At 40.4% G+C, this 14993-nt stretch overlaps 1 protein-coding gene across 1 annotated transcript; it reads left to right on the forward strand.

Moving 5' to 3' along the window:
- Positions 1 to 2936: 2936 nt before the first annotated feature.
- Positions 2937 to 7940, forward strand: LOC105990816 (olfactory receptor 2K2). The gene is given in 5 exon segments (XM_013023319.1): positions 2937 to 3025; positions 3027 to 3068; positions 3258 to 3481; positions 3484 to 4022; positions 7920 to 7940. Coding segments are annotated over 5 exon segments (915 nt in total).
- The last annotated feature ends 7053 nt before the right edge of the window (positions 7941 to 14993 follow it).

Below are 14993 nucleotides of genomic sequence, written 5' to 3' on the forward strand. Positions count from 1 at the left end.
TGGCAGAGCACTAGCCTTAGCTGAAGAGCTGAGGGATAGAGCCCAGGCCCAGAGTTCAGGCCCCACAACCGACCAAAAAAAAAAAAGTGTGTACATTGAACAAAATGTCTGATATCTTGTTGAGACATTCAGTGATTTATTAATGAATTAAGACAATAAACATCCTTAATTTTGGAAACTAAAGTAATTTCATAAATGGAAAACCATATGACATGCAATTCTAAGGGTATCTTCTGCTTTGGCATTTTCAAAGCATACTGTCAAGATATTAAAAAGAACTCACAGGGAAAATTATTTGCAAATCAGATAATCTGGCAGTGGATTTGTATGTATATATGTAATATATACAAATATATGCACCTATACACATACACATGATATATGAGGTGTTCTTACAACGGAATCATAAAAAGGTCTACCCAGTTTTTAAAATGGACTAAGCATTTGGATCTGCATCTATTTATTCAAAGAAGATAATGAATAAGCATATAAAGAGGTGCTGCAAGGCAATACTAATTATATAGTTGCAAACCTCAAACAATGAGAATTTACTTTGAATACACTAGGGTAACTAATAACAATGTGTTGGTAGGAAGTGGAGAGATTGTAATCTTCATTGTAAAATGGTGCAGCTACTTTTGGACCAATATGGTAGTTCCTCAAATGTTTAAACATAGACCTAATAATGTAGAAACTTTATTCCTAGGTATCCAAGAGAAATGAAAATGCATCTCCACAGAAAAACATACACTGTATGAATGTTCATAGCAATATTATAATAGCTAAAAATTTGAAATAGTAAAAATATCAACTGCTGAATGGTAGAAATTAAAAGTGGCATATCCAGGCAATTATTTGACAATGTAAGAATGAAATGGGAAAACAGGAATGGATCTTGATAATAGATGTCAAATGAAAGAAGACAGTTTATGATTCAGTTATATGAAATGTCCACAATAGGCAAACCTATAGAATTAATTTTGTTTTCACAACAGTATACTGTTAAATAGAAAGCCATGCAGAAAAATCTGTAAGAAATAATCTGTTAAGAAATAAATAAAGATCAACTATATTGATGGAGTGGGGGAAATGGAACTTGAGAAGCAAAGCACAAACTGGACATTCAATCATTGCAGAGGGAAATAATGCCGACAAGTATTTCCTTAAATACTAAGGTGCCGTTCAGTATTACACATGGTGTCCAGACCTACAGTGTAAGCTGCTTGGAGACTAATGACTTACACAGAAAAACAAAAGAGCAAAGGACTTATTAACAGTGAACATGACATCCAGAAGGGAATGTTCCCACTGTAAAATCATGGAAATTATTTAAACATTTGTATGCACCTTTCATAAAGTAAGATACTGTCATAACATTACTATTTTCACTCCCACTATCTAGTCTAGCCTGGTGAATAGGGAAGAAAAATGATTAAATTGACTGAAATTGGGAAACAAGAAAAGAATAGCAAGAATAGGAAAGCTGAGCATGAACTATTACATTGCTAGCTATTTGTGAAGGGTTGGGTGGCCACCTGCATGACTGTATTTAAGGAGATATTTAAGGAGATGATCAGTGGAGAAAGAAAAGTTTGAAGGTATAAAATCTAGGTAAGTCTTTGGGAATAATTTTATAATACAAAATAATGTAAATATAAAACTTTAAATGTTTTTTTTTGGGGGGGGGTCTAGTCGTGGGGCCTGAACTCTGGGCCTGGGCTCTGTCCCTCAGCTCTTCAGCTCAAGGCTAGTACTCTACCACTTGAGTCACAGCGCCACTTCCGGCTTTTTTCTTTTTGCTTATGTGGGGCTGAGGAATCAAACCCAGGGCTTCAGCATGCAAGGCAAGCGCTCTACCACTGAGCCACCTTCCCAGCCCCCAAACCTTAAATGTTTTAAAAATATATGCTCTTATATTTTCCATGACAACTTGGCATTTTCTAAGGGAGTTTAATCTCTGCACTTCCTTGATATTCACGGGTTGTAATGTATTAAGAAGGGTATTATTTGTGCATACTTTTTAGAACTCTTTGTTTTTTGGGGGGATGGGGGTCTGGTCGTGGGGCCTGAACTCTGGGCCTGGGCGCCGTCCCTCAGCTCTTCAGCTCAAGGCTAGCGCTCTACCACTTGAGCCACAGTGCCACTTCCAGCTTTTTTTCTTTTTTGCTTATGTGGTGCTGAGGAATCAAACCCAGGGCCTCATGCATGCAAGGCAAGCGTTCTACCACTGAGCCACCTTCCCAGCCCCACTTTTTAGAACTCTTTACCTGCTCATAAGGCTATGGGTGTCAATAACAAATGAAACCATGTAGTCGACACTACCAGTGTTTAAATGAGGTAGGTAAGTTCGTGTGATTTATAAACAGCCCTTAAATGTAACCATTGTACTTTAAGCAAAGTCTTTCTATTTGAAACAAGTGGACAGAGACACAGCTGTTAGCTGGGAAGAACAATGCTCATTCAGACCCAGAACTTCATAGCTGTTGGTTCAAAATCTGCTCAATTATCTGTCAATGTTTCTTTTCTTCCAGTGAGTATCATGACTCCTTTCCATTGTACATGATAAGCTTTCACTCCCTCACTTACCTGGCTTACATTTCTTATTTGTGCTCAATAATTTGTTCAATAAGCATTTTCCTCATTCTATAACTTTCACATCTATATTAAAAAACTAGCATGCCAAGGATAGACTACAAATTGAGATTGATATATTAATTTCATTTGCTTTTGTTTTCTGATTCACTGTTTTCTTAATGTTATAGAGGAATCAAGTAGATCCCCTCTTAAGCCAAATAAATACCCTCTCTTTTGATACTTGTGAGAATGTGTTTATATAGTAGTGCTTTTCTAACTGTACAACCATTATACTTTATCCATTTGTTTATGTCCTCAGATGACTTGAAGAGATCATTACTAGAATACGTCCAAGTGAGAAAATGCTAGGGGAAAATTCACTACTTGGAGCTTTTTTTTTCTTTTTCCTGGAAGGATTATCCCAGTAGCCGAGGCTACATATTTTTCTCTTTGTTCAGCCTTATAATGTATCTGACTTCCCTCCTGGTCTTGGGGCTTGAACTCTGGGCCTGGGCGCTGTCACTCTACTAGTTGAGCCACAGTGCCACTTCCGGTTTTCTAGTGGTTTATTGGAGATAAGAGTCACAGACTTTCCTGCCCATGCTGGCTTTGAACTGTGATCCTCAGATCTCAGCCCCCTGAGTAGCTAGGATGACAGGTGTGAGCCCCGGTGCCCAGCTCAGCACTCTCGTTTTAATCACTGTCTTAGATTCATACCTCCAAACCCTCATGTGTTTGTCTCTTAGAAATCTCTCTTCCATAGATATTTGTTACATATCTGCTTTTCTTCCTACTTTATTGGTCATCTTGCTGTCATCACAGAATACCATCCTCTTTTCTGGGTGTGCTGTGCAGATGTACAGGTCCCTTGCCATGGGCTGTGTGCTTCTGGCTGTGATGGTGGATGATTGCTTGTTGCCATTTGCAAACCACTGAGATACTCCATTATCATAAACAGGCAAGTCTGTGTGCAGATGGCAGCTGTCTCTTGGGTGATGGGCTGTCTGATTGCCCTGCTGGAAACCAGCTTTGCCCTGCAGACACCCCTCTGTGGGAATCTCATTGATCACTTCACCTGTGAAATCCTGGCAGTGCTCAAGTTAGCTTGTACAAGTTCACTGCTCACAGACATGGTCATGTTAGTGGTGAGCATTATCCTCCTGTCCATTCTGGTACTCTTAATTTGTCTCTCTTGTATCATCATCCTTTCTACTATTCTGAGGATCAACACAGCAGAGGGAAGAAGCAAAGCCTTTCTGCTTGTGGTGCACACTTGACTGGTGATCTTATATTATGGGGCTGCTCTCTCCATGTACCTGAAGCCTTCTTCATCAAAGTCACAAGAAATAGACAAAATCATCACATTACTTTATGGGGTGCTCACTGCTACATTGAACCCCATAATTTATAGTTTAAGAAACAAAGAGGTCAGAGATGCTGTGAAAAAAATTACTGGGACATCTACCATTGCCTCAACCACAAGAATGTTTCTGACAAGCCTTGTGGGGGCCTGTGGTTTTGTTAAAGGTGTGCCCTTGATGGAACTCATGAGGGACTGTAGACCCTGTACAATTCCATAGAAGTCTGACTTGAACCTTACCTCAGTGAGTTATGAAGCATTACTGTGCAGTTATAAAAAAGCAATTGACTCTGGATAATAGTTGATTTCAGTATTCACTTATCAATGTGTCCTGTCTTTGGGGTTTTATGGTTGTAAGAATTTTTTTTGCATGTTTGCCAGGCCTGTGGCTTGAGCTCAGGGCTTGGGCACTATCCCTTGGCTTTTTTGCTCAGGGCTGGTGCTTTACCACTTGAGGCACACCTACACTTCTGGCATACCTACACAATTGAAGGTAAGAGTCTCATGAATTTTCTGCCCAGGCTGGCTTTGAATTGTGATCCTCAAATCTCAGCCTCCTGAGTAGCTAGGATTACAGATGTGAGCTACTAGTGCCTGTCTTGAGAATCTGAACTTTAGAGTCATTGAATATTTTCTTAAGAAGAGAATTTCAGTAAACTTTGAGTCAGTGAATTTGAGTGCCAGAAGAAATTTCTTTGTTTAAATTCTTTCTTGAATAGGGTAGAAATATAAAGAAACAACAACAACAACAAACCTCAGTAAAGGTTGGTCTTGATTATGAAAGAGAAGCAAAAATCAAATACTTGGTCAACATTACAGAGCTGCAAAACTTTGTTGACAGCATCTTTTGACTCCTCAGCCAGAACTTATTCTGCTACATGGTAGAGTTTCCCTGATATTCTTGCTAATCCCAACTCCTGACTAAAACTTCTTGTCTTCTTGAGTAAGGATCCAGTGTTGTCTGTTTAATTTGTTTGTCTGACAACATTGCTTTTCTAAACATATAGACATTTGTGCAAATTCTGTTTACTTCTATGACACCATCCCATCTGTATATTAAGGTCTTTTTCATTTATGTTTCTACTTTTTCTTCAGTGGATGATTGACTTCACAAAGGCAAATGTTTCTATTATTTCGGGCCTTTAATGTGTATAAGCCATCCTTTGGAAATTAATGAAGTTACTGGATAAATTAATAACACAATTTCTTTATTTGTGAATAAAGTACCACCATGAAAATCATGATGAAGGAATAACAAAGGCAAGGAAGCCAATTTGCTTTGCAAACATCTAAGCATTTACTGAGAGCTGACAAGGAAATTTTTTTTTTTTTCCGGTCGTGGGGCCTGGGCCTGGGCGCTGTCCCTGAGCTCTTCAGCTCAAGGCTAACACACTACCACTGAGCCATAGCACCACTTCTGGCTTTTTCTGCTTAGGTGGTGCTGAGGAATCGAACCCAGGGCCTCACGCATGCAAGGCAAGCACTCTACCACGGAGCCACCTTCCCAGCCTATGACAAGAAAATATATTCCCTAAAAGTATTTTTCTTCTTAGGTACCTCAAGTGCCACAATCCCCTTGGCAAGTTCAACTTTTTTTTTTTTTTTTTTTTTTTGTCGGTCATGGGGCTTGAACTCTGGGCCTGAGTGCTGTCCCTCAGCTCTTCAGCTCAAGGCTAGTGCTCTACCACTTGAGCTACAGCACCACTTCCAGTTTTCTGGTGGTTTGTATTAGAGATAAGAGTTTCACGGACTTTCCTGCCTGGGCTGGCTTTGTACTGCAATCCTCAGATCTCAGCCTCCTGAGTAGCTAGGATTACAAGCGTGAGCCACCAGCATCGGCTTTCAATTTTATTTTGAGTAAAATTTTATATTAGATTCGAGTGGCATATTAGATTGGCGTAGAGCTAGATTGTCTGCTTCCTGGAATTTGTTGTGTGTGATGCCAAGTATAAGTAGGAATAGCCAGACCTACAGAAACAGTCAATGTTGTTACTTAAATGCATGTAGCGTAAGAATGCAGAGACACAGAGATGAAACACCTGGAATTAATCTGTAGATTGACATGAAGCCAATTATTTCTGACTAGGACATGAACCATAGTGGGATAGTAAAACCGAATAGAAACATGAACCTGACTGTGGTGATAAAACAGAATAGAAATGCCTCAGATGGCAGAAGAGGACCTAGGTGAAAACCTGGCAAATAGATTCCTAGCTTCTCTTGGCTCAGACAGTATTGGACACAGCTCTACAAAGCTATTTGTGAATAACAAATAGATGGATATAAATATAAATATATTCTATTCCTTGTATTCCATACAGAAGTTAACTACTAGCAAACTATTTCCTTACATTTAGTAACAAATCAACCCATAGTTACTACAATTGTTATTTATATACAAATCAGAAGAGATGATTTTAGAGCATTCTTTCTTTTTTTCATCAGTACTGGGGTTTAAATTCAAAGACTGGACAGTTGCCGCTACCATTTGGGCTGTAGCTTCCACCCTTTTTGCTTTCATTTACTTTTCAGATAGGAGCTTAGGCTTTTGTTGGAATCAAGCTTTAGATGGTGATCCCACCTCCGCCTCCTATGGAATGAAGATTACAGCTGTGTGCCACCATGCCAGGACTTCTTTATGGTGATCTTCAGAGAGGGATTCATTTGACAGAGAAGGTGAAATTACTTCCCAGAGCAGAATAAGCCTGTCTTCTATGAGTGATTCCATAACCCTATTTATGCTTTAGAAAAATCCAGTCATGTAATTTCTCAAAGTCCTTAACAGTTTTCCATTGCCTTAATACATTGGAAAAATCTGATTATAAATCCATAGCAGTTATCATTACCCTAATATTTGATGTCCTTATTATGACATATGAAGACTTTAATAATTTGATTTCTTACCATTCACTTCCATTTCTTATACATGCCAGACTTCTTAGTTTCATGAATACATTGTCTTTTCTCTTGCTGCTTTTAAAAGCATTGTTCATGATTTATAGTGTGGTAAGTATTTGTGGTGTTACTTGTTTGGAGGTATCTCTCTCCGTGTTTCAGTTCATCGTATTAAGAACTTGATGAATTGAGGATGTAGCACAAAGCCTAACATGGAAACAGGCAATGCCTTCCTTTTGTGAAGGATTTAGTCTCCAGTGAATGTCTGTTGAATAAAATTATACATGCAACAAATTCTTGGCCATTCTATTGAGTACTTGACTGTTCTGTGTTTAATACCTCTGATGGCTAGGAGTAGTTAAATGGTTGTGGTAGTGATGAAAAAGAAGAATATAATTATCATTAGGGCTTTACTTCCAAATTGGAATGGCACATTGGTAAATAAGGGAAATATCCTGGACATCCCTGTCATGGGCCTTTGGCACTGTACTTGACGTAAGATAGCATGATCCAGATAAGAGTATACTGGGAGTGAAAGCGTGTGTCAAATGACTCAGTTGGTCAGATCTGATGAACTTGGCAAGGGTGCTCAAAAACAGAATCCATATTTTGTCTGTTCATAGAGGGGATTCAAGCATTCCATGAATGGTTTCAGTTCCTTATTTGAAAATGCTAGCATTGGGGCTGGGAAGGTGGCTCAGTGGTAGAGCGCTTGCCTTGCATGCATGAGGCCCTGGGTTTGATTCCTCAGCACCACATAAGCAGAAAAAGCTGGAAGTAGTGCTGTAGCTCTAGTGGAAGTATGCTAGCCTTGAGCTGGAGAGCTGAGGGACAGCGCCCAGGCCCAGAGTTCAGGCCCCACGACCGACAAAAAGAAAAAAAAATATGCTAGCATCATTGGATTTTAGTATTCCTTTATTCTCAGAAATATGAATCTTCTAGATATATTTAACTGATAACATTAGATACAGTCTGAATGAATTCCTGAGAAAGAAGGTAAGTGTTTCTGGAAGGTGAGTGATCTCAACATGAATAGAACCTTCTGGAATGGTGGGTTGCAGTGTCTCTCTTTTTCCTCCCTGCCCCCAACCTCCTGATAAGGCATCATTGAAGTAGGAAGTAATTATTGTGTGAATATTATAGATATGAGCCACCAGTGCTTGGTGAATTGTATAGTTTTTAAGATGTCTAAAATGATACATTTTATTACAATAATAAATTACTGTGGACATCAATGATCTCAAAAGCTTTGAAAGATTAGATGAAATAGACAAAGTTACTAGAAAAAAATATAACAACTCAATCATAAAGAGAATCCCTGAGAGTCTTATTACTCCATAGTTAAAAATGTTTCCACCAAGCAGGGCTGGGAAGGTAGCTCAGTGGTAGAGCACTTGCCTTGCATGTCTGAGGCCCTGGGTTTGATTCCTCAGCACCACATAAGCAAAAAGAAAAAAGCTGGAAGTGGCGGTGTGGCTCAAGTGGTAGAGCGTTAGCCTTGAGCTGAAGAGCTGAGGGACAGCACCCAGGCCCAGAGTTCAGGCCCCACAACTGGACCCCCCAAAAAAAATGTTTCCACCAAGAATCTTATGTTTTACTGAATATTCAAGGAATAAGTAATTCTAACACTGGAAAAACAGATCCAGAGTATAGACTTGGGAAGACTTCCAAACTCGAACTCACCAGTACATGGTTGCATTTACTCTAGAGTGCCAGCCTCATCTTACTGGTTCTCATGAAGTAATTTGTAGTTTCTTCAGGTACCGCTAGCATTTTATTAAAAAGCAATGTCTTTCACAATCACCCAAGGCTGTTGGACCACACTGACACCTATGCAACTGGGCAATGTTTTATGAAACCTTGAAAGAGCATCGAGCCACTGAAGGAAAAATTGGGCAAGGATAGGTGCCAGCCTTCCTAAGGTTTGAGAATTAATCTGTATTCAAACATTAACTTTCATAGATTCCCCCAAACCTCTTCCCACAACTTGGAGGGCAGAGAGAGGATACAGGGCAGATTCTGGGGGGAGAAGAGAGAGTAAAAAGCATTTCTGACAATGACCTAATAATCCCACCATGCACTGAGAATTTTAACTCTGGGCTACCCAGAGATCCCTTCAGTCTGTGTATGGCTATGCCAGTAACTTGTGTTCTGGTTTGTGCTAACTGAATCTATTGCATGATGCTTGTGTCTGCTTTACTAGACTTGTATTATCCCTTTGTGTTCACCTACAGGCTCCACCCCGGGAATGGACAATCCTCTATAATCCAGGATAATAAGGAATGGCATTCTCCTCTGCTGATTCCTGCTGTAGCAGAGGCGGGGAGCGGCAGTGCAGAGGGTGATGGACACGTTCCCTCCAAAGGCATGGGCCTTCTGTTCTGGGAATGTCAGGAAGGATAAAGCCAGGAGAAGGCATTGTGTAACCCACCTGATGGTTTTTGTGGCTCAAGGGAGCCCTTTCTGCTTTTGCGTGCCTACCATCAACTTGTAGAACTTGTTATAAACACAGACTCCTGGGTTCCCCTTTCAGTAATTCTGATTGGATAGTTCTGGGATGGGCCTAAAAAGTGTACTGTCACAAACACCCCAGAAAAGACTCCTGTAGGGAGAACAAGGGCCACACTTATAGGATCAAAGTCCATGGTTTTCAATAGAAAGATTACTCAATCACTCTGAACTCCCTATGAAACTTCAAAGTATTTGGAGTATAAAAAATTACTTAAGCTTGTAAACAGCACTTTTGTTGGTGTGTGTGTGTGTGTGTGTGTGAGCAGGTCCTGGGGCTCAGAGACTGGGGCACTATGCCTGAGCTTTTGTGCTCCAGGCTAGCCTTCTATCATTTGAGCCACAGCTCCACTTCTGCCTTTTAGGTGGTTAATTAGAGATAAGAGTCTCATGGACTTTGCTGCCTGAGCTGACTTCAAACTGCAGTCCTCAGATCTCAGCCTCCTGGGTTGCTAGGATTATAAGAGTGAGCTATTGGCACCCACAGGCAGTTGAAGCAGAGAAGCTCTCAGTCAGTCCTGGCATGGTCAGTCATGTTTAAATTGTGTGGTTCCCCTGAGTGTTTTCATACACTTAATTTGGTGAAAAGCAAATGGTAGCTAAGCACGCTGGCTCATACATCTCATCTCAGCTACTTGGGAAACTGTGATTGGGAAGATCATGGGAAAATCAGGTCCTAAGACCTCATCCCAACACTAGCTGAGTATAGTGGTGTGTGTCTGTGATCCCAGCTACAGAAGGAAAAGTATAAAATAGGAGGATCATGGACCAGGTACAGTCTAAAAGTGAGACCCTATCTCAGCAATCACCAGAGGGGGAAAAAAAAAGCATGGTTGTATGGCTCACGGGACACCCATCAAGTGTGAAGTCTTGAGTTCAAACGAAAACCCAGAAAAGGTCAGATGCGGCCCCCAAAGCGAGGGCCAGTGAAGGTGCTTGGGTCTTAAAAGGCTTTCAAGTGGAAAGATGACAGAAGTTGGGTTATGGGGAAAATGAAATCAAGCATTCTCTCGAGACAAAGAGCATGAAATAAAGTCTGCTTTTGGGGACTAGTGTTCAGCCACACCATGCGGTTTCAACTTAGAACCCTGAACTTTGCATCTTGAATGCTCATGGATTTTCCTCAGTGGTGTGTCCTTGGAATCCATGGATTCTAAGGATCTCCTGTATTCTGAGCCTTCCTCAGCTCTCAAAGCTCTAGTGCTACTCAGTGCTGAAGTCAATTTCCCTTCCACTTCCATTTTCCCTAAGGAAACTTCCTGAGAAGAAAAGTTCTCTTACTAACAAATCACAATGGTCTTTTCCCATGCTCACTCAACCGAGTCTGCCCACAGAGCAGAGTCCTGCTGGGTCATATTCAAACTGTGTGCTGTTTATACCTCCGGAGTCCTAAATTATAACGAAGCTTTCTAACACCCAACTGTCTCCAGCTCAGTGACTTCCACCTGACCTAGTAGGCTGTGCCCTAATCAAGAAAAAGTAAAGAGGGATCTGTGTGTTGCTGCAGGAGTCAGAGCGACCATCCACCATAGCGGATCATGTTAGATGGAATGTACCACTCCACGTGGAATTAGTTTGTGGAGTCACGGAGTGCTTCTAGAAGGAAAGTATTTCATCAAAGTCCTTTCCCATTTCCCCGCTAGAATTTGCTCTCATTCAGCCACAGGCAAAAGTTAGCGCTGGATGGAATTCACATGTGGGGAAGAGCGTGGTGATGTAAGCAAGGCAGGGATTCACAGGGCTGTCTGTGGGTGACACACTGGACGCAGATATTTTCCAAGGACCTTATTCAAATGATTTCCCGTTTTGTTTTTATTTGAGCTGCATGGTCAACGAATAGATCTATTCCTGTGAAACCATTCGTGCAATATCTTGTAGTATATTTTTTGACTGCCTTCCTGTTTCATCCAGCCTCTTTTTTTTCAGTTTATGCAAACAGTATAACGTTGACAGAAATCCATATATGCCAAGTAATAGTGAATATTTCTACCACATTTATCTAAAATGTGGTTGATGGGGCAGCAGCCGATCAGAACTTCACTGGCAATACATAATCCATTCGGTGTGCATCTGTCTATCTACTTAGACCTTTCTTATGCAATGCTGTTCCAATTCCCAAGTTTCATTGTGTTGGAGAACCACCTAGTGTTATGGGCTGAATTTTCCTTGTACCTCAGAATGTGACTACATTGGAGAACAAGGCTTTAAGGAGGCAACTCAATTAAATGAAGACCCACCATTTGGGTCAGTCTTACTCCAATATGAGTGTTGTCAGCGAAGAAACACTAATTGGAAATTACAAACTAAGGTATGGTATTTTATGGAGACCTATAACTCTTACAGCTGGAAGGCAGAGAAAGCAAAGGACCAAGGCCAAGAATTACATGTGAGAGTTGTGGACCTAAACCAAGACAAGTCTGTAGTGCCAAAGTTAGGAAAGAGCAGGACCCCACTTGATTCCTGAGAGTCTTGAATCTCCAGATTTCTCCAGGTCATTAGAGCCTGCGTAAGAGGCCTCCTCTCCTTTGAAAGGGCTTACATGGCCTCCTTGCCTGAAGATGCTTCAGCACACTCTTCTCTTTAAGATAACTTGTGCCTCTATCAAGATCTGCCCTTATCTCCCATCCTGGGCACAAAGATGAGAACTAGGGTGAAACTGCAAATTACCCAGCTAGAGATGTGCTGAGCCTGAAAGACAGGAAAGGGACAGAACCCCAAGGTGTCATCAGCACGGAGCAGTGGAAGCTGGGGGAAAACCAGGATTGGGTTCTCAGGGGGCTGAGCATTCAGGATATCTCAATCCTGAATTCTCAGGAAGAGGATTTGTATGAACAATGCAGCAGCACTTCATATACAGTACCGATGTGTTTGCCTTCTCCCAAAACATGCCTTTCCTCCAGTTGAATGCTTCTGCATCTAAATAGCTCTAAATTTGGGTGTGGCCTTCCATTGTGAGACTATGCCCATTTTAATATTGCTGGGTATGTGTTTGAAGACACGCCAATTCCTTTCTTGAGTAATTCCTATTTGTTCCATAGTCAAGAACCAAGCATGCTTCACTGTCCTCTTACTCAGTCTTTCCATGTTTGAAGTTTAGATGACATTTGCTAGTCTTTACCAGCTTTATTCTCTCTGTTTAGAATTGCCACATATCTGTTTACTTTAGTGAAGCAAAAACAGACGATTAATTCTTAGTGATGTTACTTTTATTAGAGATAGTCCTGAAAAGAGCAGCTTTAACAAGCCCCATTTATTCAAAAGGCAGACTTTTAAAATGGAACACAGACTTTGGAAAATGGAATATTGAATATAATAATCAAAATGTGGTTGATTTTATCTCAAAAATCTCCCAAAGCTTTCTTCCTTTCCTTTTCTTTCCTTACTGTCCTTCCTTTTCCTTCCTTCCTTCCTTCCTTCTTTTCTTTTCTTTCTGACAAAATAGCCCAATTTGTCCTCAAGGATCTTCCTACGTCAGCCTCCTGAGTGCTGAGATTATAGGTAAGTATCCCTGACTTAATTTTTTTAGGATATCAAAACAGGAAGAAAAGAATACATAATACATTTAAGTAAAATGGACCACACATCTTCTCTAGCTTAGTTCGAATGCAGCTAGGCCTCATTTTCACCTCTCCCATTGTTTAGGATACTGTGATAAAGTAGTATTCTCAGAACTCTTCAAAGCTATAAAGTGAAAGTTGAAAAGAGGATTAAAACAAAGAAGGGAAAAGACATGAATCTAAATTCTTGGTGAAACAAGAAGAAAATGAACTATGAGAACAGAAATGCCAGATGGGTGCTGTGTATGTAGGTCTAGCAAGAGAAATCCCTTGATTTCTCATGGCAGCCTCCAGGGTTGTTAGGCAAATCCTTCAGCTTGCCTTAGTATCTTCTTATCTGGATTCACAACAACAGTTATCAAAATGCTATACATTCTTTGGGGATCAGAAACTTCTGGCAAGAGCTATGACCTTTGAAGTAAGGACCAATTTTCAAATTTTAGGGGCCTTAGAGGAACAAGACCATCCTTCATGGTACAGAAAACTTCAGAGTGTGCTGTCCAGAGGCTCCCAATGCTAGCAGGTGGTCAAGGGAATTTTGATGATGAGCACTCTCTTTCCAGAAAACTAGCCCAAAACAGGGTACTGGCCAGCGAAAAGGCCAGGCCATCATTCCCCAAGTTCTTGATAGTTATTTTTCCCTTAGATGATATTCTCTGTAGGCTGTTAAGAGTCTATTTTCCTCCTTTACCTCCTTCTCTCTCCTCTTTCAAAATGTTTATTTGTACTTTGCATTTTCTCTTTCTACAAACTTTTTTATACCGGTTTTTTTTATTGTAAAAATACTGTATAGAGGGGTTACAGTTACATGAGCAAGGTAATGAGTACATTTCCTATCAAGCATTGTTGCCTCCTCCTTTGTTTTCCCCCTACCATCCCTTCCTTCCTACCTCCACCTAAATTGTAAAGTTCATTTTTCAACATAGTGTCTTGTCTGTCTCATTGTTACAATGGGTTAACCTGTATCCCCATTTAAGCATTTTTTTCCCTTCCCTTCCCCAAATTAGAGAAGTGTATATATGAGATGCAGGGCACTGACATCGAATACAGTGAGAGCAGGGGTTATACTGTGGGGGAGGAACATACAAAGAAACAAAAAAAATCACATGGTACATTATAAATACATTACAAACAATAGCAAGAAAGAAAAAAAAAACATTTGTCTCCCTATCTTGGGGTTCATTTTTCAGTTAACATCATCTTATCTGGTGATATGTACATAGCTTTTGACCTTTTCTGCTTGTCCCAGACATATACTAGTTATTGCAAATAAGGGAAACCATGGGACCTATGTTTCTTTAGGCCTGGCTTACTTCACTTAATATAATTTTTTCAAGTCTTTGCATTTCCTAACAAATGGGGCGATGTCATTCTTTCTGATGGAGACATAGAATTCCAGTGTGTGTGTGTGTGTGTGTGTGTGTGTGTGTGTGTGTATCACATTTTCTTGATCCATTCATGTACTGAGAGGCATCTGGTGATTCCATATCTTAGCTATGGTGAATAATGCTACAATAAACATAGTTGTGCTGGTAGCTTTAGTATAGTCTTGTTTGTGGTCATTTGGGTAAATGCCCAAAAGAGGGATTGCTGGGTCATAGGGGAGCTCTATGTGGAGTCTTTTGAGGAACCTCCATACTGCTTTCCAAAGTGGTTGAACAAGTTTACTCTCACACTAACAATGCAGTAGGGTTCCCTTCTGGCCACATCCCCTCTAGCATCTGGTGTTATTAGTTCTTGATTACAGCCATTCTAACTGGGGTGAGGTGGAATCTCAATGTTGTTTTGACTTGCATTTCTTTTATAGCTAGAGAAGTTGAGCATTTCTTCATGTGTCTATTAGCCATTCTTATTTCTTCGTCAGAGAAGTTTCTCTTAGGCCACTTATTTATTGGGCAGTTGTTTCTTTGAGAATGTGTTGTTTGAGTTCCAAGTATATTTTAGATATGAGACCCTTGTCCGTTGTATGGCTAGTGAAGATCTTCTCCCAATCGGTGGGCTTTCTATTGATCTTGCTTGCTATGTCCTTTGCCATGCAGAAGCTCTGCAGCTTCATGCAATACCATTTGTCCAAGCTTTCTTTGATTTGTTGTGTTTCT

The sequence above is a fragment of the Dipodomys ordii genome, unplaced genomic scaffold, assembly GCF_000151885.1.
Source record: "Dipodomys ordii isolate 6190 unplaced genomic scaffold, Dord_2.0 Scaffold67, whole genome shotgun sequence".
Lineage (NCBI taxonomy): Eukaryota > Metazoa > Chordata > Mammalia > Rodentia > Heteromyidae > Dipodomys > Dipodomys ordii.